General features: G+C 43.5%; 1 protein-coding gene across 4 annotated transcripts in view; it reads left to right on the plus strand.

Moving 5' to 3' along the window:
* LOC110534855 (protein Jade-1) overlaps nucleotides 1-27,735 on the plus strand; it is a 274,043-nt gene that overhangs the window by 192,438 nt on the left and 53,870 nt on the right. For all 4 annotated transcript variants that reach the window (XM_036989747.1, XM_036989744.1, XM_036989745.1 and 1 more), the window contains one exon: nucleotides 459-576. In XM_036989747.1, coding sequence (XP_036845642.1) covers nucleotides 459-576 — 118 coding nt within the window. The remainder of the gene's footprint in view (nucleotides 1-458; nucleotides 577-27,735) is intronic.

The following is a 27,735-nucleotide window of genomic DNA, read 5'->3' on the forward strand; positions in this document are numbered from 1 at the left end:
TATTATAATGGTTCAGAGGACTGTGTGTGTTCCTCTGTACATCAGGTGAGGAACCTGGTTATTATAATGGTTCAGAGGACTGTGTGTGTTCCTCTGTATGTCAGGTGAGGAACCTGGTTATTATAATGGTTCAGAGGACTGTGTGTGTTCCTCTGTACGTCAGGTGAGGAACCTGGTTATTATAATGGTTCAGAGGACTGTGTGTGTTCCTCTGTATGTCAGGTGAGGAACCTGGTTATTATAATGGTTCAGAGGACTGTGTGTGTTCCTCTGTACGTCAGGTGAGGAACCTGGTTATTATAATGGTTCAGAGGACTGTGTGTGTTCCTCTGTACATCAGGTGAGGAACCTGGTTATTATAATGGTTCAGAGGACTGTGTGTGTTCCTCTGTACATCAGGTGAGGAACCTGGTTATTATAATGGTTCAGAGGACTGTGTGTGTTCCTCTGTACATCAGGTGAGGAACCTGTGCTACATGGTGACGCGGCGGGAGAAGATGAAGACTTCTCTGTGTGACCTCCAGGAGAAGATCTTCCACCTGCAGATCCAGCTGCTGGAGGAGGACCTAGCTGGAGGTGAGTGGCATACATACACACACACACACACACACACACAGCACCCTATTCTGTCCTGCTCTGGGTCTACAGGAAGGTAACCTTTAAGACTAGAATGTAGACTATCTCTATCCTCACAGGCCGATAAAATGGCCCCCTATTCCTTTTCTAGTGCGCTACTTTTGACCAGGGCACCACAGGGCAAGGGTGGCATTTCAACCATACAGCTCCTACTCTCCCTGACCTCAGTACAGCCGAGCCGGTCATGTGAGTGGTACTGTCGTCATAGTAGTCCATGTCCTCAGTCTGTCCCCAGTACTGGACCCACAGTAACACTCACAGGCCTGACAGTCCTTACACTCTATTACACTGGCTGAAGTCAAGGGCTTAGGCTAGAGAGTACGAGGACTTCCCCTGTGTGTCTGTAACATTTGAAAGAGGAGTAGGCTATGTTGGTTCAGGTGTGTGTTGGAGTGGGTCCTGTGTTTGTGTGGAAATGGAAGGGTGTGTGTATGGGCGGTTGTGTGTGTGCACTTGTGAGTGTGTCGGTGTGTTGGCCCGGGGAGTTGTGTGAGTCTCCCAGGCCTGTACTAATTTGCAGTGTTCATCATTCCAGAGCCCCGAAAGCCCGCCGCTGTGTATTAAGACCTCCTGACTCGGCACTTTTCACTGCTATCAGGGGCCTGTGTTGGCCGCCCGGCTCTATGCAGCCATAGCTATTCACACATGGAAATGAAGGGGCCGAAACACACAGACAGCCCCGTGAAGGAACACTGCTTCAGGGAATGCGTCACAAATGACACCCTATTCCCTATGGGCCCTGGTCAAAAGCAGTGCACTATAAAGGGATTAAGGTGCAGTTTTGGATGGAGACAGGTCCTCTGTCTGCACCCTCAAATGGAGAAAGATGAGGCTGTCAGTATCATAATGACGGGATGACTTCTCCCTCGTCCCTTTATTTCTCCCTACTTCTCTCTCTCCGTCTTTCTCTTTCCTTCTCTATCAATTGCTTTTTTGCTTTCTCTCCATCCCCCCACTCTCTCTATATACTGTATCTGTCCCCATCCCTCTCTCTCGGTCTCTCCTTCTCTTTCTCTCCTGGGGCCTGGCTCTCATGTTAAACACACAGCCGTCTTCTTCTCAGAACTCACTTTCTTTACTGCTGCTAGCTCACAAAAAACATCAGTTTGCTTGTCAGGTATTTTCTGTATTTTTTATTTAACCAGGTATGATGTATACAAAGAAAAGAGTTGGCCCGAGAATTGAACCCTGTGGCACCCCAATAGAGTCGAAAGCCTTGGCCTGGTTGATGAAGACGGCTGCACAGTACTGTCTTCTATCGATGGAGGTTACAATATCGTTTAGGACCTTGAGCGTGGCTGAGGTTCACCCATTACCAGCTCGGAAACCACATTGCATAGCGGAGAAGGTACGGTGGGATTCAAAATGGTCGGTGATCTGGTTGTTAACTTGGCTTTCGAAGACTTTAGAAATGCAGAGCAGGATGGATATAGGTCTGTTACAGTTTGGGTCCAGAGTGTCTCCCTCTTTGAAGAGGGGGATGACCGCGGCAGTTTTCCAATCTTTGGGGATTTCAGACGATGAAAGAGAGGTTGAACAGGCTAGTAATAGGGGTTGCAACAATTGCGGCGGATAATTTTAGAAAGAGAGGGTCCAGATTGTCTAGCCCAGCTGATTTGTAGGGGTCCAGATTTTAGGCTCTTTCAGAACATCAACTATCGGGCTCTGGGGGGAGGGGCTTGGGCAAGTTGCTGTGGAGGGTGCAGAGCTTTTGGCTGGGGTAGCGGTAGCCAGGTGGAAAGCATGGCCAGTCGTAGAAAAATGCTTTTTGAAATTCTCGATTATCGTAGATTTGTCGGTGGTGACAGTGTTTCCTAGCCTCAATACAGTGGGCAGCTGCGAGGAGGTGCTCTTATTCTCCATGGACTTTACAGTGTCCCAAAACTTTTTGGAATTAGTGCTACAGGATGTTTGAAAAAACTACCTTTGCTTTCCTAACTGCCTGTGTATATTGGTTCCTGACTTCCCTGAAAAGTTGCATATCGCGGGGGCTATTCGATGCTAATTCAGTACGCCACAGGATGTTTTTGTACTGGTCAAGGGCAGCCAGGTCTGGATGGATATAAGGGCTATATCTGTTCTTAGTTCTACATTTTTTTAATGGGGCATGCTTATTTAAGATGGTGAGGAAAGCACTTTTAAAGAGCAACCAGGTATCCTCTACTGACGGGATGAGGTCAATATCTTTCCAGGATACCCGGGTCAGGTCGATTAGAAAGGCCTGCTCGCTGAAGTGTTTTACGGAGCGTTTGACAGTGATGATGGGTGGTTGTATGACCGCGTACCCATTACAGACGCAGGCAATGAGGCAGTGATAGCTGAGATCCTGGTTGAAGACAGCAGAAGTATATTTATAGGGCAAGTTGGTCAGGATGATATCTATGAGGGTGCCCATGTTTGCGGATTTGTGGTTGTACCTGGTAGGTTCCTTGATAATTTGTGTGAGATTGAGGGCATCCAGTTTAGATTGTAGGACGGCCGGGGTGTTAAGCATATCCCAGTTTAGGTCACCTAACAGTACGAACTCTGAAGATAGATGGGGGGCAATCAATTCACATATGGTGTCCAGGGCACAGCTGGGGGCTGAGGGGGGTCTATAACAAGTGGCAACAGTGAGAAACTTATTTCTGGAAAGGTGGATTTTTAGAACTAGAAGCTCAAACTGTTTGGGCACAGACCTGGATAGTATGACAGAACTCTGCAGGCTATCTCTGCAGTAGATTGCAACTTTGGCAGTTCTATCTTGACTGAAAATGTTGTAGTTGGGGATGGAAATCTCAGACTTTTTGTTGGCCTTCCTAAGCCAGGATTCTGACACGGCTAGGACAGGGCTGTTGCGGTGACCATATTACTGGCACACCAGCGGACATGAGTCATGAAGGCAGTCAAATTAATTACCATTTAGTCACGATAATTGCTGTAGGCTCCTCTAAGCTCTGATGCCACTGATGGTCATTAGTAGCCTACCAAACTTGCTAACGGTCAGTTGCTAATGTCCTGTACTCAGGGCTCTATTGTCTCTCTAATTCCTCTGACATCAATGCAAATGCCATCGAAAATCACATCAAATACTTCATTAGAGTCCATGACATCATGTTGCTCTACATTTCTATAGGCTATGCAATTGTGGGAGAAAACAGAGTGATGGCCGCTAAGAAAAAGAGGAGGATCCCATCCGCTTTCTACAGGCTAGGAATACTATATTTATTTCTCAACTTTCCTAATATTAAGCACATTGCTTATCTATACAACAGTAGTATAGCCTTCCTGGCTGGCATGAAAATGGACCACAGGAAAAGGGATAACATGTATTTTTTTCCCTGCCCCTGTTTTGAGACAGGTGCATGATAATTGTACATTCTATATCAAAACTAATTTCACACATATTATTTAGTATATGTAAAGACAAGATTCAATTAATAATAGTATAATAGGTGACAATATTAGCCTGTCACTTGTGAATGATATATTATCACTTGTGAATGATGCCCAGCTTAAGGCAAGAAACGATGCCTCTTTTGTGTGACTATTTCTAATCATAGTCGCACACCGCATGTAGCCTAGCCCACCTCATGTAGCCTAGCACACCTCATGTAGCCTAGCACACCTCATGTTGCCTAGCCCACCTCATGTAGCCTAGCACACCTCATGTAGCCTAGCACACCTCATGTTGCCTAGCCCACCTCATGTAGCCTAGCACACCTCATGTAGCCTAGCACACCTCATGTAGCCTAGCACACCTCATGTAGCCTAGCACACCGCATGTAGCCTAGCACACCTCATGTAGCCTAGCACACCTCATGTAGCCTAGCACACCTCATGTAGCCTAGCCCACCTCATGTAGCCTAGCCCACCACATTACGCCTAGCACACCTCATGTAGCCTAGCACACCTCATGTAGCCTAGCCCACCTCATGTAGCCTAGCCCACCTCATGTAGCCTAGCACACCTCATGTAGCCTAGCCCATAGGCCTATATGTTTTGATAAGGTTTGTAATCACAACTAAAGTGGCCAAAACACTTTAAAAACAAGGAAAAAAGTGGCCAAAACGCAAAACAAGGAAGCACATTAATCCGCTTTACAATGGGTGTAGAGCCTAACTGGCATACAGCGTATGCAGCGTGTGAGTTTGAAGTTGGGGGAAGATCATTTTCACCATACAAATTCACCTTTATAATAAAAGCATTACTTGCATAATCACATTTGTGATAACTTTTAATAATTGTGTTTCCCCGCTAATGGAACATTCGCGCTTAAAGCGTACTGCCGTGTGTGCATTGCTGTACTTATTATGTGAATAAAAAGCCTAATACAGTGGGGCAAAAAAGTATTTAGTCAGCCACCAATTGTGCAAGTTCTCCCACTTAAAAAGATGAGAGGCCTGTAATTTTCATCATAGGTACACTTCAACTATGACAGACAAAATTAGAAAAAATACAGAAAATCACATTGTAGGATTTTTTATGAATTTATTTGCAAATTATGGGGAAAATAAGTATTTGGTCACCTACAAACAAGCAAGATTTCTGTCTCTCACAGACCTGTAACTTCTTCTTTAAGAGGCTCCTCTGTCCTCCACATGTTACCTGTATTAATGACACCTGTTTGGACTTGTTATCAGTATAAAAGACACCCATATTTCTATTTTATTCAGCTTTGTTCAAATGTATTCTTCATACTATAAAATAGTGTAAGATAATGCCACGGAATTCTAAGCAAATCTTGTCTGCTAAATGAACTCGTGTAGCCCACAGACATGGCATAGCCAGATCAGGACCTAACATGAGGACAACTCAGAGTATGCTATTCTGTTCTTCTGAAATAGACTACATTTTGTTCATATCACGTTTCTTTATACCTGTCTAAAATAAAGAATGGATTTATTGTGAAGGTGTAGGCTTTATTACATGGATTTCTTAGACTTTTTAAAATGTAGATATTCCAGAGGTCTGCATCAGTGTGTGGATCCAGGAGATGCTGAATGTGTTTATGTTGATTAACGGTCAATTGCCGTGGGACCGACTGTTATTTGCTTGACAATCACCGGCCGACAAAATTTCGTGACCGCCACTGCGGTAGTCATGGAGACCCCCCCCCCCCAAGTCAAAATAAGTGCACTATGTAGGGAATAGGATGCCATTATAGGATGCAGGCCATGTCTGGGTCTCAGCTCCCACAGGGAGAAAATACTGCTCTGTATCTGTCTATCTAGTCCTTAGAGTAAGCCACTCGAGTGAGTCACATGCTTTTAGGGCTGAACACAGCCGTAGTTGAAGAGCAGCAGTCCCTGTAAGCACTGCAAATCAGGGAGGGTCCTGCCCATCTGCCTCTACAGCAGTGGGACACTGGGGCAGGCTCTGTTCCAATACTTTACACATGCATCCTTCCCTCTGTCCTTCCTTGTAGTCATATGGGAATGGAACCCTGACATATTCACTAATCCATTATGAAGGGTCCATTCCATTACCTATTACTTCAAGGAGGAAAGGATACATGTTTAAGGTATTGGACAAGGAAGATCGGAAGAAGGGTGAGTTTTGAAAGTATTAGAACAGGGCCACATACTGCTGTCCTGAACTCACCCTTGTTCAGGTTATCACAGGAAGGAAGCCACAGCAGTGTAATTCTGTATGTATCAATGTAGTGAGAAGGTAATGTACTTGTACATCCTGTGTCTGTTTCTCTCAACCACAGCCCTACAATGCAGTTGATGGTGGCTTGTGTTTGGGATATCTGATCGTGTATCTCTCTGTGTGTGTGTCGAGAGGGAACTCTGATCGTGTATCTCTCTGTGTGTGTGTCGAGAGGGAACTCTGATCGTGTATCTCTCTGTGTGTGTGTCGAGAGGGAAATCTGATCGTGTATCTCTCTGTGTGTGTGTCGAGAGGGAACTCTGATCGTGTATCTCTCTGTGTGTGTGTCGAGAGGGAACTCTGATCGTGTATCTCTCTGTGTGTGTGTCGAGAGGGAACTCTGATCGTGTATCTCTCTGTGTGTGTGTGTCGAGAGGGAACTCTGATCGTGTATCTCTGTGTGTGTGTGTGTCGAGAGGGAACTCTGATCGTGTATCTCTCTGTGTGTGTGTCGAGAGGGAACTCTGATCGTGTATCTCTCTGTGTGTGTGTCGAGAGCGAACTCTGATCGTGTATCTCTCTGTGTGTGTGTGTCGAGAGGGAACTCTGATCGTGTATCTCTCTGTGTGTGTGTCGAGAGGGAACTCTGATCGTGTATCTCTCTGTGTCGAGAGGGAACTCTGATCGTGTATCTCTCTGTGTGTGTGTCGAGAGGGAACTCTGATCGTGTATCTCTGTGTGTGTGTGTCGAGAGGGAACTTTGATCGTGTATATCTCTCTGTGTCGAGAGGGAACTCTGATCGTGTATCTCTCTGTGTCGAGAGGGAACTCTGGGGCTGAGGGAGCGTGAGAGGAAGTGTGAAAGAAAAAGGCTCTGTGGTGTCGCGCTAACGAGCGCAGGTAAGAGGTGGGACACTGTGCCTCACACACACATACCGCAGCTGAGCAAGCCCAGGAAGAGAGGAAATTAATCACACACTTCGAAAAGACGAATCCCTTTGCGAACCTGACGAGGCAATCAAATTGAAGAGAGCAGAGAAGAAGAAGTGACAGAGAGCAGAGAAGTGAGAGAGAGAGAGCAGAGAAGTGTGAGAGCAGAGAAGTGAGGGAGAGAAAGAGCAGAAAAAGTGAGAGAGAGCAGAAGAAGTGAGAGAGAGAGCAGAGAAGTGAGCGAGAGAGCAGAGAAGTGAGCGAGAGAGCAGAGAAGTGAGCGAGAGAGCAGAGAAGTGACAGAGAGCAGAGAAGAAGTGACAGAGAGAGCAGAGAAGAAGTGACAGAGAGAGCAGAGAAGTGACAGAAAGAGAGAGCAGAGAAGTGACAGAGAGCAGAGAAGAAGTGAGAGAGAGCAGAGAAGAAGTGAGAGAGAGCAGAGAAGAAGTGAGAGAGAGCAGAGAAGAAGTGACAGGGAGAGCAGATAAGAAGTGACAGGGAGAGCAGAGAAGAAGTGAGAGAGAGCAGAGAAGAAGTGAGAGAGAGCAGAGAAGAAGTGAGAGAGAGCAGAGAAGAAGTGACAGAGAGCAGAGAAGAAGTGAGAGAGAGCAGAGAAGAAGTGACAGAGAGAGCAGAGAAGAAGTGAGAGAGAGCAGAGAAGTGACAGAGCGAGAGAGCAGATAAGAGAGCAGAGAAGTGACAGAGCGAGAGAGCAGATAAGAGAGAGCAGAAAATAAGTAACAGAGAGAGCAGAAAATAAGTAACAGAGAGAGCAGAGAAGGAGAAGTAACAGAGAGCAGAAAAGAAGTAACAGAGAGAGCAGAGAAGGAGAAGTAACAGAGAGCAGAAAAGAAGTAACAGAGAGAGCAGAAAAGAAGTAACAGAGAGAGCAGAAAAGAAGTAACAGAGAGAGCCGAAAATAAGTAACAGAGAGAGCAGAAAATAAGTAACAGAGAGAGCAGAAAATAAGTAACAGAGAGAGCAGAAAATAAGTAACAGAGAGAGCAGAGAAGAAGTAACAGAGAGAGCAGAAAAGAAGTAAGAGAGAGCAGAAAAGAAGTAAGAGAGAGCAGAAAAGAAGTAACAGAGAGAGCAGAAAAGAAGTAACAGAGAGAGCAGAAAAGAAGTAACAGAGAGAGCAGAAAATAAGTAACAGAGAGAGCAGAAAATAAGTAACAGAGAGCAGAAAAGGAGAAGTGAAAGAGAGAGCAGAGAAAAGGAAGAAATTACAGAAAGAGAGAGCAGAGAAAAGGAAGGAGAGAGAGAGAAATGCAACTGAACTGACAACAATATTTTCAAATGTCTCTCCAAGTTGGACTGTTGCAGAGGATGAGTTTTTCACACAAATAGCCAAAGTATCACTCATTAATATATACTCTATCCTATTCACAGTCACACACAAACACTTACCGACACTGTGTTCAGGCACACACCCACACAACAGATTTTTAAAACAACATGGACAGATGGGTATACACACACCATGGGTAGCCTCAGTGTGAAACACAACCCACCGGGAGGACACAGTGAGGTACCACTCAGGCCCTCTCATGCATGTCCGGCTCCTCCATGTTAGGGGAAGCGTGAGGGAAGGAGGCCAGTGGTAGCTCCACACAGTACAGTACACCCCAGTGCCGCCACACTTCAGCCTATATTATAACCAACATGAGAGGAAGCCTGGCGTGCACGCCGCCCGTTCCACTAAGCAGCGGCAGTGTGGTAAACCATGTCCCCCAACAATAAGGGCCTTCATGGAGGGGGGAGCCGCCAACCGCACAGCTGTAAATGCTGACTGAAGCCCCTCTGCGTTGTGGGACGGTTTCTCAGCAGGGTGCACATGCTACGTTTCTCTCGCTATGTGTGTGTGTGTGTGTGTGTGTGCATGTGTGTGTGTGTGTGTCCAAGTAGATGTTAGTGCAGTTTTATATTTACTGAAAGTGTGGTTGCGTGTGAGTGTGCATCCATATGTGTGAATACTTGCGCGTGTGTGTTGGTGTGTTTTCGGTGTCTACACACAAACTGGGATTAGAGATATTGAAGTTGTTGACTGAGGGATTTATTGGGTTTACTCAACCTGCCCACCAGGGAAACCACACGCACTTCCCCCTTGCGGTGGTAGGACTGGTTCTGTTAAGTGAGGACGGTTTCTCAGTTTGTTCTGTCAGGTTATGGGATGTTTCTCAGTTTGTTCTGTCAGGTTAGGGGGATGTTTCTCAGTTTGTTCTGTCAGGTTATGGGATGTTTCTCAGTTTGTTCTGTCAGGTTAGGGGGATGTTTCTCATTTTGGTCTGTCAGGTTATGGGATGTTTCTCATTTTGGTCTGTCAGGTTATGGGGATGTTTCTCAGTTTGGTCTGTCAGGTTGTGGGGATGTTTCTCATTTTGGTCTGTCAGGTTATGGGGATGTTTCTCAGTTTGTTCTGTCAGGTTATGGGGATGTTTCTCATTTTGGTCTGTCAGGTTATGGGGATGTTTCTCATTTTGGTCTGTCAGGTTATGGGGATGTTTCTCAGTTTGTTCTGTCAGGTTATGGGGATGTTTCTCATTTTGGTCTGTCAGGTTATGGGATGTTTCTCATTTTGGTCTGTCAGGTTATGGGGATGTTTCTCAGTTTGGTCTGTCAGGTTGTGGGGATGTTTCTCAGTTTGTTCTGTCAGGTTATGGGATGTTTCTCATTTTGGTCTGTCAGGTTATGGGGATGTTTCTCAGTTTGTTCTGTCAGGTTAGGGGGATGTTTCTCAGTTTGTTCTGTCAGGTTATGGGATGTTTCTCAGTTTGTTCTGTCAGGTTAGGGGGATGTTTCTCATTTTGGTCTGTCAGGTTATGGGATGTTTCTCATTTTGGTCTGTCAGGTTATGGGGATGTTTCTCAGTTTGGTCTGTCAGGTTGTGGGGATGTTTCTCATTTTGGTCTGTCAGGTTATGGGGATGTTTCTCAGTTTGTTCTGTCAGGTTATGGGGATGTTTCTCAGTTTGTTCTGTCAGGTTATGGGATGTTTCTCATTTTGGTCTGTCAGGTTATGGGGATGTTTCTCAGTTTGTTCTGTCAGGTTATGGGGATGTTTCTCAGTTTGTTCTGTCAGGTTATGGGGATGTTTCTCATTTTGGTCTGTCAGGTTATGGGGATGTTTCTCATTTTGGTCTGTCAGGTTATGGGGATGTTTCTCAGTTTGGTCTGTCAGGTTGTGGGGATGTTTCTCAGTTTGTTCTGTCAGGTTATGGGATGTTTCTCATTTTGGTCTGTCAGGTTATGGGGATGTTTCTCATTTTGGTCTGTCAGGTTATGGGGATGTTTCTCATTTTGGTCTGTCAGGTTATGGGGATGTTTCTCATTTTGGTCTGTCAGGTTATGGGATGTTTCTCATTTTGGTCTGTCAGGTTATGGGATGTTTCTCATTTTGGTCTGTCAGGTTATGGGGATGTTTCTCAGTTTGTTCTGTCAGGTTATGGGATGTTTCTCATTTTGGTCTGTCAGGTTATGGGGATGTTTCTCAGTTTGGTCTGTCAGGTTGTGGGGATGTTTCTCAGTTTGTTCTGTCAGGTTATGGGATGTTTCTCATTTTGGTCTGTCAGGTTATGGGGATGTTTCTCATTTTGGTCTGTCAGGTTATGGGGATGTTTCTCATTTTGGTCTGTCAGGTTATGGGGATGTTTCTCATTTTGGTCTGTCAGGTTATGGGATGTTTCTCATTTTGGTCTGTCAGGTTATGGGATGTTTCTCATTTTGGTCTGTCAGGTTATGGGGATGTTTCTCAGTTTGTTCTGTCAGGTTATGGGATGTTTCTCATTTTGGTCTGTCAGGTTATGGGGATGTTTCTCAGTTTGTTCTGTCAGGTTATGGGGATGTTTCTCATTTTGGTCTGTCAGGTTATGGGATGTTTCTCATTTTGGTCTGTCAGGTTAGGGGGATGTTTCTCAGTTTGTTCTGTCAGGTTATGGGATGTTTCTCAGTTTGGTCTGTCAGGTTATGGGATGTTTCTCATTTTGGTCTGTCAGGTTATGGGATGTTTCTCAGTTTGTTCTGTCAGGTTATGGGATGTTTCTCATTTTGGTCTGTCAGGTTATGGGATGTTTCTCATTTTGGTCTGTCAGGTTATGGGATGTTTCTCATTTTGGTCTGTCAGGTTATGGGATGTTTCTCAGTTTGTTCTGTCAGGTTATGGGATGTTTCTCATTTTGGTCTGTCAGGTTATGGGGATGTTTCTCAGTTTGTTCTGTCAGGTTATGGGGATGTTTCTCAGTTTGTTCTGTCAGGTTATGGGGATGTTTCTCATTTTGGTCTGTCAGGTTATGGGGATGTTTCTCATTTTGGTCTGTCAGGTTATGGGGATGTTTCTCAGTTTGGTCTGTCAGGTTGTGGGGATGTTTCTCAGTTTGTTCTGTCAGGTTATGGGATGTTTCTCATTTTGGTCTGTCAGGTTATGGGGATGTTTCTCATTTTGGTCTGTCAGGTTATGGGGATGTTTCTCATTTTGGTCTGTCAGGTTATGGGGATGTTTCTCATTTTGGTCTGTCAGGTTATGGGATGTTTCTCATTTTGGTCTGTCAGGTTATGGGATGTTTCTCATTTTGGTCTGTCAGGTTATGGGGATGTTTCTCAGTTTGTTCTGTCAGGTTATGGGATGTTTCTCATTTTGGTCTGTCAGGTTATGGGGATGTTTCTCAGTTTGGTCTGTCAGGTTGTGGGGATGTTTCTCAGTTTGTTCTGTCAGGTTATGGGATGTTTCTCATTTTGGTCTGTCAGGTTATGGGGATGTTTCTCATTTTGGTCTGTCAGGTTATGGGGATGTTTCTCATTTTGGTCTGTCAGGTTATGGGGATGTTTCTCATTTTGGTCTGTCAGGTTATGGGATGTTTCTCATTTTGGTCTGTCAGGTTATGGGATGTTTCTCATTTTGGTCTGTCAGGTTATGGGGATGTTTCTCAGTTTGTTCTGTCAGGTTATGGGATGTTTCTCATTTTGGTCTGTCAGGTTATGGGGATGTTTCTCAGTTTGTTCTGTCAGGTTATGGGGATGTTTCTCATTTTGGTCTGTCAGGTTATGGGATGTTTCTCATTTTGGTCTGTCAGGTTAGGGGGATGTTTCTCAGTTTGTTCTGTCAGGTTATGGGATGTTTCTCAGTTTGGTCTGTCAGGTTATGGGATGTTTCTCATTTTGGTCTGTCAGGTTATGGGATGTTTCTCAGTTTGTTCTGTCAGGTTATGGGATGTTTCTCATTTTGGTCTGTCAGGTTATGGGATGTTTCTCATTTTGGTCTGTCAGGTTATGGGATGTTTCTCATTTTGGTCTGTCAGGTTATGGGATGTTTCTCAGTTTGTTCTGTCAGGTTATGGGATGTTTCTCATTTTGGTCTGTCAGGTTATGGGGATGTTTCTCAGTTTGTTCTGTCAGGTTGTGGGGATGTTTCTCAGTTTGTTCTGTCAGGTTATGGGATGTTTCTCATTTTGGTCTGTCAGGTTATGGGGATGTTTCTCATTTTGGTCTGTCAGGTTATGGGGATGTTTCTCATTTTGGTCTGTCAGGTTATGGGGATGTTTCTCATTTTGGTCTGTCAGGTTATGGGATGTTTCTCATTTTGGTCTGTCAGGTTATGGGATGTTTCTCATTTTGGTCTGTCAGGTTATGGGGATGTTTCTCAGTTTGTTCTGTCAGGTTATGGGATGTTTCTCATTTTGGTCTGTCAGGTTATGGGGATGTTTCTCAGTTTGGTCTGTCAGGTTGTGGGGATGTTTCTCAGTTTGTTCTGTCAGGTTATGGGATGTTTCTCATTTTGGTCTGTCAGGTTATGGGGATGTTTCTCATTTTGGTCTGTCAGGTTATGGGGATGTTTCTCATTTTGGTCTGTCAGGTTATGGGGATGTTTCTCATTTTGGTCTGTCAGGTTATGGGATGTTTCTCATTTTGGTCTGTCAGGTTATGGGATGTTTCTCATTTTGGTCTGTCAGGTTATGGGGATGTTTCTCAGTTTGTTCTGTCAGGTTATGGGATGTTTCTCATTTTGGTCTGTCAGGTTATGGGGATGTTTCTCAGTTTGTTCTGTCAGGTTATGGGGATGTTTCTCATTTTGGTCTGTCAGGTTATGGGATGTTTCTCATTTTGGTCTGTCAGGTTAGGGGGATGTTGCTCAGTTTGTTCTGTCAGGTTATGGGATGTTTCTCAGTTTGGTCTGTCAGGTTATGGGATGTTTCTCATTTTGGTCTGTCAGGTTATGGGATGTTTCTCAGTTTGTTCTGTCAGGTTATGGGATGTTTCTCATTTTGGTCTGTCAGGTTATGGGATGTTTCTCATTTTGGTCTGTCAGGTTATGGGATGTTTCTCATTTTGGTCTGTCAGGTTATGGGATGTTTCTCATTTTGGTCTGTCAGGTTATGGGATGTTTCTCAGTTTGGTCTGTCAGGTTATGGGATGTTTCTCATTTTGGTCTGTCAGGTTATGGGATGTTTCTCATTTTGGTCTGTCAGTTTATGGGATGTTTCTCAGTTTGTTCTGTCAGGTTATGGGATGTTTCTCATTTTGTTCTGTCAGGTTATGGGGATGTTTCTCATTTTGGTCTGTCAGGTTATGGGGATGTTTCTCATTTTGGTCTGTCAGGTTATGGGGATGTTTCTCATTTTGGTCTGTCAGGTTATGGGATGTTTCTCATTTTGGTCTGTCAGGTTATGGGATGTTTCTCATTTTGGTCTGTCAGGTTATGGGATGTTTCTCATTTTGGTCTGTCAGGTTAGGGGGATGTTTCTCAGTTTGTTCTGTCAGGTTATGGGATGTTTCTCAGTTTGGTCTGTCAGGTTATGGGATGTTTCTCATTTTGGTCTGTCAGGTTATGGGATGTTTCTCATTTTGGTCTGTCAGGTTATGGGATGTTTCTCATTTTGGTCTGTCAGGTTATGGGGATGTTTCTCATTTTGGTCTGTCAGGTTATGGGGATGTTTCTCATTTTGGTCTGTCAGGTTATGGGATGTTTCTCATTTTGGTCTGTCAGGTTATGGGATGTTTCTCATTTTGGTCTGTCAGGTTATGGGGATGTTTCTCATTTTGGTCTGTCAGGTTATGGGATGTTTCTCATTTTGGTCTGTCAGGTTATGGGGATGTTTCTCAGTTTGTTCTGTCAGGTTATGGGGATGTTTCTCAGTTTGTTCTGTCAGGTTATGGGGATGTTTCTCATTTTGGTCTGTCAGGTTATGGGGATGTTTCTCATTTTGGTCTGTCAGGTTATGGGGATGTTTCTCAGTTTGGTCTGTCAGGTTATGGGGATGTTTCTCATTTTGGTCTGTCAGGTTATGGGATGTTTCTCATTTTGGTCTGTCAGGTTATGGGGATGTTTCTCATTTTGGTCTGTCAGGTTATGGGGATGTTTCTCATTTTGGTCTGTCAGGTTATGGGGATGTTTCTCAGTTTGTTCTGTCAGGTTATGGGGATGTTTCTCATTTTGGTCTGTCAGGTTATGGGATGTTTCTCATTTTGGTCTGTCAGGTTAGGGGGATGTTTCTCAGTTTGTTCTGTCAGGTTATGGGATGTTTCTCAGTTTGTTCTGTCAGGTTATGGGGATGTTTCTCATTTTGGTCTGTCAGGTTATGGGGATGTTTCTCATTTTGGTCTGTCAGGTTATGGGATGTTTCTCATTTTGGTCTGTCGGGTTATGGGGATGTTTCTCAGTTTGTTCTGTCAGGTTATGGGGATGTTTCTCATTTTGGTCTGTCAGGTTATGGGGATGTTTCTCATTTTGGTCTGTTAGGTTATGGGGATGTTTCTCATTTTGGTCTGTCAGGTTATGGGATGTTTCTCATTTTGGTCTGTCAGGTTATGGGGATGTTTCTCAGTTTGGTCTGTCAGGTTATGGGATGTTTCTCATTTTGGTCTGTCAGGTTATGGGGATGTTTCTCAGTTTGTTCTGTCAGGTTATGGGGATGTTTCTCAGTTTGTTCTGTCAGGTTATGGGGATGTTTCTCATTTTGGTCTGTCAGGTTATGGGGATGTTTCTCATTTTGGTCTGTCAGGTTATGGGGATGTTTCTCAGTTTGGTCTGTCAGGTTGTGGGGATGTTTCTCAGTTTGTTCTGTCAGGTTATGGGATGTTTCTCATTTTGGTCTGTCAGGTTATGGGGATGTTTCTCAGTTTGTTCTGTCAGGTTATGGGGATGTTTCTCAGTTTGTTCTGTCAGGTTATGGGGATGTTTCTCATTTTGGTCTGTCAGGTTATGGGGATGTTTCTCAGTTTGGTCTGTCAGGTTATGGGGATGTTTCTCAGTTTGGTCTGTCAGGTTGTGGGGATGTTTCTCAGTTTGTTCTGTCAGGTTATGGGATGTTTCTCATTTTGGTCTGTCAGGTTATGGGGATGTTTCTCATTTTGGTCTGTCAGGTTATGGGGATGTTTCTCATTTTGGTCTGTCAGGTTATGGGGATGTTTCTCATTTTGGTCTGTCAGGTTATGGGATGTTTCTCATTTTGGTCTGTCAGGTTATGGGATGTTTCTCATTTTGGTCTGTCAGGTTATGGGGATGTTTCTCAGTTTGTTCTGTCAGGTTATGGGGATGTTTCTCATTTTGGTCTGTCAGGTTATGGGATGTTTCTCATTTTGGTCTGTCAGGTTAGGGGGATGTTTCTCATTTTGGTCTGTCAGGTTATGGGGATGTTTCTCAGTTTGTTCTGTCAGGTTATGGGGATGTTTCTCATTTTGGTCTGTCAGGTTATGGGATGTTTCTCATTTTGGTCTGTCAGGTTAGGGGGATGTTTCTCAGTTTGTTCTGTCAGGTTATGGGATGTTTCTCAGTTTGGTCTGTCAGGTTATCGGATGTTTCTCATTTTGGTCTGTCAGGTTATGGGATGTTTCTCAGTTTGTTCTGTCAGGTTATGGGATGTTTCTCATTTTGGTCTGTCAGGTTATGGGGATGTTTCTCATTTTGGTCTGTCAGGTTATGGGATGTTTCTCATTTTGGTCTGTGAGGTTATGGGGATGTTTCTCAGTTTGTTCTGTCAGGTTATGGGGATGTTTCTCAGTTTGTTCTGTCAGGTTATGGGGATGTTTCTCATTTTGGTCTGTCAGGTTATGGGGATGTTTCTCAGTTTGGTCTGTCAGGTTATGGGGATGTTTCTCAGTTTGGTCTGTCAGGTTGTGGGGATGTTTCTCAGTTTGTTCTGTCAGGTTATGGGATGTTTCTCATTTTGGTCTGTCAGGTTATGGGGATGTTTCTCATTTTGGTCTGTCAGGTTATGGGGATGTTTCTCATTTTGGTCTGTCAGGTTATGGGGATGTTTCTCATTTTGGTCTGTCAGGTTATGGGATGTTTCTCATTTTGGTCTGTCAGGTTATGGGATGTTTCTCATTTTGGTCTGTCGGGTTATGGGGATGTTTCTCAGTTTGTTCTGTCAGGTTATGGGGATGTTTCTCATTTTGGTCTGTCAGGTTATGGGATGTTTCTCATTTTGGTCTGTCAGGTTAGGGGGATGTTTCTCATTTTGGTCTGTCAGGTTATGGGGATGTTTCTCAGTTTGTTCTGTCAGGTTATGGGGATGTTTCTCATTTTGGTCTGTCAGGTTATGGGATGTTTCTCATTTTGGTCTGTCAGGTTAGGGGGATGTTTCTCAGTTTGTTCTGTCAGGTTATGGGATGTTTCTCAGTTTGGTCTGTCAGGTTATGGGATGTTTCTCATTTTGGTCTGTCAGGTTATGGGATGTTTCTCAGTTTGTTCTGTCAGGTTATGGGATGTTTCTCATTTTGGTCTGTCAGGTTATGGGGATGTTTCTCATTTTGGTCTGTCAGGTTATGGGATGTTTCTCATTTTGGTCTGTGAGGTTATGGGGATGTTTCTCATTTTGGTCTGTCAGGTTATGGGGATGTTTCTCATTTTGGTCTGTCAGGTTATGGGATGTTTCTCATTTTGGTCTTTCAGGTTATGGGATGTTTCTCATTTTGGTCTGTCAGGTTATGGGGATGTTTCTCAGTTTGTTCTGTCAGGTTATGGGGATGTTTCTCATTTTGGTCTGTCAGGTTAGGGGGATGTTTCTCAGTTTGTTCTGTCAGGTTATGGGATGTTTCTCAGTTTGGTCTGTCAGGTTATGGGATGTTTCTCATTTTGGTCTGTCAGGTTATGGGATGTTTCTCATTTTGGTCTGTCAGGTTATGGGATGTTTCTCATTTTGGTCTGTCAGGTTATGGGGATGTTTCTCATTTTGGTCTGTCAGGTTATGGGGATGTTTCTCATTTTGGTCTGTCAGGTTATGGGGATGTTTCTCAGTTTGTTCTGTCAGGTTATGGGGATGTTTCTCATTTTGGTCTGTCAGGTTATGGGGATGTTTCTCAGTTTGTTCTGTCAGGTTATGGGGATGTTTCTCATTTTGGTCTGTCAGGTTATGGGGATGTTTCTCATTTTGGTCTGTCAGGTTATGGGATGTTTCTCATTTTGGTCTGTCAGGTTATGGGGATGTTTCTCAGTTTGTTCTGTCAGGTTATGGGGATGTTTCTCATTTTGGTCTGTCAGGTTATGGGGATGTTTCTCATTTTGGTCTGTTAGGTTATGGGGATGTTTCTCATTTTGGTCTGTCAGGTTATGGGATGTTTCTCATTTTGGTCTGTCAGGTTATGGGGATGTTTCTCAGTTTGGTCTGTCAGGTTATGGGATGTTTCTCATTTTGGTCTGTCAGGTTATGGGGATGTTTCTCAGTTTGTTCTGTCAGGTTATGGGGATGTTTCTCAGTTTGTTCTGTCAGGTTATGGGGATGTTTCTCATTTTGGTCTGTCAGGTTATGGGGATGTTTCTCATTTTGGTCTGTCAGGTTATGGGGATGTTTCTCATTTTGGTCTGTCAGGTTATGGGGATGTTTCTCAGTTTGGTCTGTCAGGTTGTGGGGATGTTTCTCAGTTTGTTCTGTCAGGTTATGGGATGTTTCTCATTTTGGTCTGTCAGGTTATGGGGATGTTTCTCAGTTTGTTCTGTCAGGTTATGGGGATGTTTCTCATTTTGGTCTGTCAGGTTATGGGATGTTTCTCATTTTGGTCTGTCAGGTTAGGGGGATGTTTCTCAGTTTGTTCTGTCAGGTTATGGGGATGTTTCTCATTTTGGTCTGTCAGGTTATGGGATGTTTCTCATTTTGGTCTGTCAGGTTATGGGGATGTTTCTCATTTTGGTCTGTCAGGTTATGGGATGTTTCTCATTTTGGTCTGTCAGGTTAGGGGGATGTTTCTCAGTTTGTTCTGTCAGGTTATGGGATGTTTCTCAGTTTGGTCTGTCAGGTTATGGGATGTTTCTCATTTTGGTCTGTCAGGTTATGGGATGTTTCTCAGTTTGTTCTGTCAGGTTATGGGATGTTTCTCATTTTGGTCTGTCAGGTTATGGGGATGTTTCTCATTTTGGTCTGTCAGGTTATGGGATGTTTCTCATTTTGGTCTGTCAGGTTATGGGGATGTTTCTCATTTTGGTCTGTCAGGTTATGGGGATGTTTCTCATTTTGGTCTGTCAGGTTATGGGATGTTTCTCATTTTGGTCTGTCAGGTTATGGGATGTTTCTCATTTTGGTCTGTCAGGTTATGGGATGTTTCTCATTTTGGTCTGTCAGGTTAGGGGGATGTTTCTCAGTTTGTTCTGTCAGGTTATGGGATGTTTCTCATTTTGGTCTGTCAGGTTATGGGATGTTTCTCATTTTGGTCTGTCAGGTTATGGGATGTTTCTCATTTTGGTTTGTCAGGTTATGGGGATGTTTCTCATTTTGGTCTGTCAGGTTATGGGGATGTTTCTCATTTTGGTCTGTCAGGTTATGGGATGTTTCTCATTTTGGTCTGTCAGGTTATGGGGATGTTTCTCATTTTAGTCTGTCAGGTTTTGGGATGTTTCTCATTTTGGTCTGTCAGGTTATGGGGATGTTTCTCATTTTGGTCTGTCAGGTTATGGGGATGTTTCTCATTTTGGTCTGTCAGGTTATGGGATGTTTCTCATTTTGGTCTGTCAGGTTATGGGGATGTTTCTCAGTTTGTTCTGTCAGGTTATGGGGATGTTTCTCATTTTGGTCTGTCAGGTTATGGGGATGTTTCTCATTTTGGTCTGTTAGGTTATGGGGATGTTTCTCATTTTGGTCTGTCAGGTTATGGGATGTTTCTCATTTTGGTCTGTCAGGTTATGGGGATGTTTCTCAGTTTGGTCTGTCAGGTTGTGGGGATGTTTCTCAGTTTGTTCTGTCAGGTTATGGGATGTTTCTCATTTTGGTCTGTCAGGTTATGGGGATGTTTCTCAGTTTGTTCTGTCAGGTTATGGGGATGTTTCTCAGTTTGTTCTGTCAGGTTATGGGGATGTTTCTCATTTTGGTCTGTCAGGTTATGGGGATGTTTCTCAGTTTGGTCTGTCAGGTTATGGGGATGTTTCTCAGTTTGGTCTGTCAGGTTGTGGGGATGTTTCTCAGTTTGTTCTGTCAGGTTATGGGATGTTTCTCATTTTGGTCTGTCAGGTTATGGGGATGTTTCTCATTTTGGTCTGTCAGGTTATGGGGATGTTTCTCATTTTGGTCTGTCAGGTTATGGGGATGTTTCTCATTTTGGTCTGTCAGGTTATGGGGATGTTTCTCATTTTGGTCTGTCAGGTTATGGGGATGTTTCTCATTTTGGTCTGTCAGGTTATGGGATGTTTCTCATTTTGGTCTGTCAGGTTATGGGATGTTTCTCATTTTGGTCTGTCAGGTTATGGGGATGTTTCTCAGTTTGTTCTGTCAGGTTATGGGGATGTTTCTCATTTTGGTCTGTCAGGTTATGGGATGTTTCTCATTTTGGTCTGTCAGGTTATGGGGATGTTTCTCAGTTTGGTCTGTCAGGTTATGGGGATGTTTCTCAGTTTGGTCTGTCAGGTTATGGGGATGTTTCTCATTTTGGTCTGTTAGGTTATGGGGATGTTTCTCATTTTGGTCTGTCAGGTTATGGGATGTTTCTCATTTTGGTCTGTCAGGTTATGGGGATGTTTCTCAGTTTGGTCTGTCAGGTTATGGGATGTTTCTCATTTTGGTCTGTCAGGTTATGGGGATGTTTCTCAGTTTGTTCTGTCAGGTTATGGGGATGTTTCTCAGTTTGTTCTGTCAGGTTATGGGGATGTTTCTCATTTTGGTCTGTCAGGTTATGGGGATGTTTCTCATTTTGGTCTGTCAGGTTATGGGGATGTTTCTCAGTTTGGTCTGTCAGGTTGTGGGGATGTTTCTCAGTTTGTTCTGTCAGGTTATGGGATGTTTCTCATTTTGGTCTGTCAGGTTATGGGGATGTTTCTCAGTTTGTTCTGTCAGGTTATGGGGATGTTTCTCAGTTTGTTCTGTCAGGTTATGGGGATGTTTCTCATTTTGGTCTGTCAGGTTATGGGGATGTTTCTCAGTTTGGTCTGTCAGGTTATGGGGATGTTTCTCAGTTTGGTCTGTCAGGTTGTGGGGATGTTTCTCAGTTTGTTCTGTCAGGTTATGGGATGTTTCTCATTTTGGTCTGTCAGGTTATGGGGATGTTTCTCATTTTGGTCTGTCAGGTTATGGGGATGTTTCTCATTTTGGTCTGTCAGGTTATGGGGATGTTTCTCATTTTGGTCTGTCAGGTTATGGGATGTTTCTCATTTTGGTCTGTCAGGTTATGGGATGTTTCTCATTTTGGTCTGTCAGGTTATGGGGATGTTTCTCAGTTTGTTCTGTCAGGTTATGGGGATGTTTCTCATTTTGGTCTGTCAGGTTATGGGATGTTTCTCATTTTGGTCTGTCAGGTTAGGGGGATGTTTCTCATTTTGGTCTGTCAGGTTATGGGGATGTTTCTCAGTTTGTTCTGTCAGGTTATGGGGATGTTTCTCAGTTTGTTCTGTCAGGTTATGGGGATGTTTCTCATTTTGGTCTGTCAGGTTATGGGGATGTTTCTCATTTTGGTCTGTCAGGTTATGGGGATGTTTCTCAGTTTGGTCTGTCAGGTTGTGGGGATGTTTCTCAGTTTGTTCTGTCAGGTTATGGGATGTTTCTCATTTTGGTCTGTCAGGTTATGGGGATGTTTCTCATTTTGGTCTGTCAGGTTATGGGGATGTTTCTCAGTTTGTTCTGTCAGGTTATGGGGATGTTTCTCAGTTTGTTCTGTCAGGTTATGGGGATGTTTCTCATTTTGGTCTGTCAGGTTATGGGGATGTTTCTCATTTTGGTCTGTCAGGTTATGGGGATGTTTCTCAGTTTGGTCTGTCAGGTTGTGGGGATGTTTCTCAGTTTGTTCTGTGAGGTTATGGGATGTTTCTCATTTTGGTCTGTCAGGTTATGGGGATGTTTCTCAGTTTGTTCTGTCAGGTTATGGGGATGTTTCTCAGTTTGTTCTGTCAGGTTATGGGGATGTTTCTCATTTTGGTCTGTCAGGTTATGGGGATGTTTCTCAGTTTGGTCTGTCAGGTTATGGGGATGTTTCTCAGTTTGGTCTGTCAGGTTGTGGGGATGTTTCTCAGTTTGTTCTGTCAGGTTATGGGATGTTTCTCATTTTGGTCTGTCAGGTTATGGGGATGTTTCTCATTTTGGTCTGTCAGGTTATGGGGATGTTTCTCATTTTGGTCTGTCAGGTTATGGGGATGTTTCTCATTTTGGTCTGTCAGGTTATGGGATGTTTCTCATTTTGGTCTGTCAGGTTATGGGATGTTTCTCATTTTGGTCTGTCAGGTTATGGGGATGTTTCTCAGTTTGTTCTGTCAGGTTATGGGGATGTTTCTCATTTTGGTCTGTCAGGTTATGGGATGTTTCTCATTTTGGTCTGTCAGGTTAGGGGGATGTTTCTCATTTTGGTCTGTCAGGTTATGGGGATGTTTCTCAGTTTGTTCTGTCAGGTTATGGGGATGTTTCTCAGTTTGTTCTGTCAGGTTATGGGGATGTTTCTCATTTTGGTCTGTCAGGTTATGGGGATGTTTCTCATTTTGGTCTGTCAGGTTATGGGGATGTTTCTCAGTTTGGTCTGTCAGGTTGTGGGGATGTTTCTCAGTTTGTTCTGTCAGGTTATGGGATGTTTCTCATTTTGGTCTGTCAGGTTATGGGGATGTTTCTCAGTTTGTTCTGTCAGGTTATGGGGATGTTTCTCAGTTTGTTCTGTCAGGTTATGGGGATGTTTCTCATTTTGGTCTGTCAGGTTATGGGGATGTTTCTCAGTTTGGTCTGTCAGGTTATGGGGATGTTTCTCAGTTTGGTCTGTCAGGTTGTGGGGATGTTTCTCAGTTTGTTCTGTCAGGTTATGGGATGTTTCTCATTTTGGTCTGTCAGGTTATGGGGATGTTTCTCATTTTGGTCTGTCAGGTTATGGGGATGTTTCTCATTTTGGTCTGTCAGGTTATGGGGATGTTTCTCATTTTGGTCTGTCAGGTTATGGGATGTTTCTCATTTTGGTCTGTCAGGTTATGGGATGTTTCTCATTTTGGTCTGTCAGGTTATGGGGATGTTTCTCATTTTGTTCTGTCAGGTTATGGGGATGTTTCTCATTTTGGTCTGTCAGGTTATGGGATGTTTCTCATTTTGGTCTGTCAGGTTAGGGGGATGTTTCTCATTTTGGTCTGTCAGGTTATGGGGATGTTTCTCAGTTTGTTCTGTCAGGTTATGGGGATGTTTCTCATTTTGGTCTGTCAGGTTATGGGATGTTTCTCATTTTGGTCTGTCAGGTTAGGGGGATGTTTCTCAGTTTGTTCTGTCAGGTTATGGGATGTTTCTCAGTTTGGTCTGTCAGGTTATGGGATGTTTCTCATTTTGGTCTGTCAGGTTATGGGATGTTTCTCATTTTGGTCTGTCAGGTTATGGGGATGTTTCTCATTTTGGTCTGTCAGGTTATGGGATGTTTCTCATTTTGGTCTGTCAGGTTATGGGGATGTTTCTCATTTTGGTCTGTCAGGTTATGGGATGTTTCTCATTTTGGTCTGTCAGGTTATGGGATGTTTCTCATTTTGGTCTGTCAGGTTATGGGATGTTTCTCATTTTGGTCTGTCAGGTTATGGGATGTTTCTCATTTTGGTCTGTCAGGTTAGGGGGATGTTTCTCAGTTTGTTCTGTCAGGTTATGGGATGTTTCTCATTTTGGTCTGTCAGGTTATGGGATGTTTCTCATTTTGGTCTGTCAGGTTATGGGGATGTTTCTCAGTTTGTTCTGTCAGGTTATGGGGATGTTTCTCAGTTTGTTCTGTCAGGTTATGGGGATGTTTCTCATTTTGGGCTGTCAGGTTATGGGGATGTTTCTCAGTTTGGTCTGTCAGGTTATGGGGATGTTTCTCAGTTTGGTCTGTCAGGTTGTGGGGATGTTTCTCAGTTTGTTCTGTCAGGTTATGGGGATGTTTCTCATTTTGGTCTGTCAGGTTATGGGATGTTTCTCATTTTGGTCTGTCAGGTTAGGGGGATGTTTCTCAGTTTGTTCTGTCAGGTTATGGGATGTTTCTCAGTTTGGTCTGTCAGGTTATGGGATGTTTCTCATTTTGGTCTGTCAGGTTATGGGATGTTTCTCAGTTTGGTCTGTCAGGTTATGGGATGTTTCTCATTTTGGTCTGTCAGGTTATGGGGATGTTTCTCATTTTGGTCTGTCAGGTTATGGGATGTTTCTCATTTTGGTCTGTCAGGTTATGGGATGTTTCTCATTTTGGTCTGTCAGGTTATGGGATGTTTCTCATTTTGGTCTGTCAGGTTATGGGGATGTTTCTCAGTTTGTTCTGTCAGGTTATGGGGATGTTTCTCATTTTGGTCTGTCAGGTTATGGGATGTTTCTCATTTTGGTCTGTCAGGTTAGGGGGATGTTTCTCATTTTGGTCTGTCAGGTTATGGGGATGTTTCTCAGTTTGTTCTGTCAGGTTATGGGGATGTTTCTCAGTTTGTTCTGTCAGGTTATGGGGATGTTTCTCATTTTGGTCTGTCAGGTTATGGGGATGTTTCTCATTTTGGTCTGTCAGGTTATGGGGATGTTTCTCAGTTTGGTCTGTCAGGTTGTGGGGATGTTTCTCAGTTTGTTCTGTCAGGTTATGGGATGTTTCTCATTTTGGTCTGTCAGGTTATGGGGATGTTTCTCAGTTTGTTCTGTCAGGTTATGGGGATGTTTCTCAGTTTGTTCTGTCAGGTTATGGGGATGTTTCTCATTTTGGTCTGTCAGGTTATGGGGATGTTTCTCAGTTTGGTCTGTCAGGTTATGGGGATGTTTCTCAGTTTGGTCTGTCAGGTTGTGGGGATGTTTCTCAGTTTGTTCTGTCAGGTTATGGGATGTTTCTCATTTTGGTCTGTCAGGTTATGGGGATGTTTCTCATTTTGGTCTGTCAGGTTATGGGGATGTTTCTCATTTTGGTCTGTCAGGTTATGGGGATGTTTCTCATTTTGGTCTGTCAGGTTATGGGATGTTTCTCATTTTGGTCTGTCAGGTTATGGGATGTTTCTCATTTTGGTCTGTCAGGTTATGGGGATGTTTCTCAGTTTGTTCTGTCAGGTTATGGGGATGTTTCTCATTTTGGTCTGTCAGGTTATGGGATGTTTCTCATTTTGGTCTGTCAGGTTAGGGGGATGTTTCTCATTTTGGTCTGTCAGGTTATGGGGATGTTTCTCAGTTTGTTCTGTCAGGTTATGGGGATGTTTCTCATTTTGGTCTGTCAGGTTATGGGGATGTTTCTCATTTTGGTCTGTCAGGTTAGGGGGATGTTTCTCAGTTTGTTCTGTCAGGTTATGGGATGTTTCTCAGTTTGGTCTGTCAGGTTATGGGATGTTTCTCATTTTGGTCTGTCAGGTTATGGGATGTTTCTCATTTTGGTCTGTCAGGTTATGGGGATGTTTCTCATTTTGGTCTGTCAGGTTATGGGATGTTTCTCATTTTGGTCTGTCAGGTTATGGGGATGTTTCTCATTTTGGTCTGTCAGGTTATGGGATGTTTCTCATTTTGGTCTGTCAGGTTATGGGATGTTTCTCATTTTGGTCTGTCAGGTTATGGGATGTTTCTCATTTTGGTCTGTCAGGTTATGGGATGTTTCTCATTTTGGTCTGTCAGGTTAGGGGGATGTTTCTCAGTTTGTTCTGTCAGGTTATGGGATGTTTCTCATTTTGGTCTGTCAGGTTATGGGATGTTTCTCATTTTGGTCTGTCAGGTTATGGGATGTTTCTCATTTTGGTCTGTCAGGTTATGGGGATGTTTCTCATTTTGGTCTGTCAGGTTATGGGGATGTTTCTCATTTTGGTCTGTCAGGTTATGGGATGTTTCTCATTTTGGTCTGTCAGGTTATGGGGATGTTTCTCAGTTTGTTCTGTCAGGTTATGGGGATGTTTCTCATTTTGGTCTGTCAGGTTATGGGGATGTTTCTCATTTTGGTCTGTTAGGTTATGGGGATGTTTCTCATTTTGGTCTGTCAGGTTATGGGATGTTTCTCATTTTGGTCTGTCAGGTTATGGGGATGTTTCTCAGTTTGGTCTGTCAGGTTATGGGATGTTTCTCATTTTGGTCTGTCAGGTTATGGGGATGTTTCTCAGTTTGTTCTGTCAGGTTATGGGGATGTTTCTCAGTTTGTTCTGTCAGGTTATGGGGATGTTTCTCATTTTGGTCTGTCAGGTTATGGGGATGTTTCTCATTTTGGTCTGTCAGGTTATGGGGATGTTTCTCAGTTTGGTCTGTCAGGTTGTGGGGATGTTTCTCAGTTTGTTCTGTCAGGTTATGGGATGTTTCTCATTTTGGTCTGTCAGGTTATGGGGATGTTTCTCAGTTTGTTCTGTCAGGTTATGGGGATGTTTCTCAGTTTGTTCTGTCAGGTTATGGGGATGTTTCTCATTTTGGTCTGTCAGGTTATGGGGATGTTTCTCAGTTTGGTCTGTCAGGTTATGGGGATGTTTCTCAGTTTGGTCTGTCAGGTTGTGGGGATGTTTCTCAGTTTGTTCTGTCAGGTTATGGGGATGTTTCTCATTTTGGTCTGTCAGGTTATGGGATGTTTCTCATTTTGGTCTGTCAGGTTAGGGGGATGTTTCTCAGTTTGTTCTGTCAGGTTATGGGATGTTTCTCAGTTTGGTCTGTCAGGTTATGGGATGTTTCTCATTTTGGTCTGTCAGGTTATGGGATGTTTCTCAGTTTGTTCTGTCAGGTTATGGGATGTTTCTCATTTTGGTCTGTCAGGTTATGGGGATGTTTCTCATTTTGGTCTGTCAGGTTATGGTATGTTTCTCATTTTGGTCTGTCAGGTTATGGGGATGTTTCTCATTTTGGTCTGTCAGGTTATGGGATGTTTCTCATTTTGGTCTGTCAGGTTATGGGATGTTTCTCATTTTGGTCTGTCAGGTTATGGGATGTTTCTCATTTTGGTCTGTCAGGTTATGGGATGTTTCTCATTTTGGTCTGTCAGGTTAGGGGGATGTTTCTCAGTTTGTTCTGTCAGGTTATGGGATGTTTCTCATTTTGGTCTGTCAGGTTATGGAATGTTTCTCATTTTGGTCTGTCAGGTTATGGGATGTTTCTCATTTTGGTCTGTCAGGTTATGGGGATGTTTCTCATTTTGGTCTGTCAGGTTATGGGGATGTTTCTCATTTTGGTCTGTCAGGTTATGGGATGTTTCTCATTTTGGTCTGTCAGGTTATGGGATGTTTCTCAGTTTGTTCTGTCAGGTTATGGGATGTTTCTCATTTTGGTCTGTCAGGTTATGGGGATGTTTCTCATTTTGGTCTGTCAGGTTATGGGATGTTTCTCATTTTGGTCTGTCAGGTTATGGGGATGTTTCTCATTTTGGTCTGTCAGGTTATGGGATGTTTCTCATTTTGGTCTGTCAGGTTATGGGATGTTTCTCATTTTGGTCTGTCAGGTTATGGGATGTTTCTCATTTTGGTCTGTCAGGTTATGGGATGTTTCTCATTTTGGTCTGTCAGGTTAGGGGGATGTTTCTCAGTTTGTTCTGTCAGGTTATGGGATGTTTCTCATTTTGGTCTGTCAGGTTATGGGATGTTTCTCATTTTGGTCTGTCAGGTTATGGGATGTTTCTCATTTTGGTCTGTCAGGTTATGGGGATGTTTCTCATTTTGGTCTGTCAGGTTATGGGGATGTTTCTCATTTTGGTCTGTCAGGTTATGGGATGTTTCTCATTTTGGTCTGTCAGGTTATGGGGATGTTTCTCATTTTGGTCTGTCAGGTTATGGGATGTTTCTCATTTTGGTCTGTCAGGTTATGGGGATGTTTCTCAGTTTGTTCTGTCAGGTTATGGGATGTTTCTCATTTTGGTCTGTCAGGTTATGGGGATGTTTCTCATTTTGGTCTGTCAGGTTATGGGATGTTTCTCATTTTGGTCTGTCAGGTTATGGGATGTTTCTCATTTTGGTCTGTCAGGTTATGGGGATGTTTCTCATTTTGGTCTGTCAGGTTATGGGGATGTTTCTCATTTTGGTCTGTCAGGTTATGGGATGTTTCTCATTTTGGTCTGTCAGGTTATGGGATGTTTCTCATTTTGGTCTGTCAGTTTAGGGGGATGTTTCTCAGTTTGTTCTGTCAGGTTATGGGATGTTTCTCAGTTTGGTCTGTCAGGTTATGGGATGTTTCTCATTTTGGTCTGTCAGGTTATGGGATGTTTCTCAGTTTGTTCTGTCAGGTTATGGGATGTTTCTCATTTTGGTCTGTCAGGTTATGGGGATGTTTCTCATTTTGGTCTGTCAGGTTATGGGATG

The sequence above is a fragment of the Oncorhynchus mykiss genome, chromosome 10 (assembly GCF_013265735.2).
Source record: "Oncorhynchus mykiss isolate Arlee chromosome 10, USDA_OmykA_1.1, whole genome shotgun sequence".
NCBI classification, from domain to species: domain Eukaryota; kingdom Metazoa; phylum Chordata; class Actinopteri; order Salmoniformes; family Salmonidae; genus Oncorhynchus; species Oncorhynchus mykiss.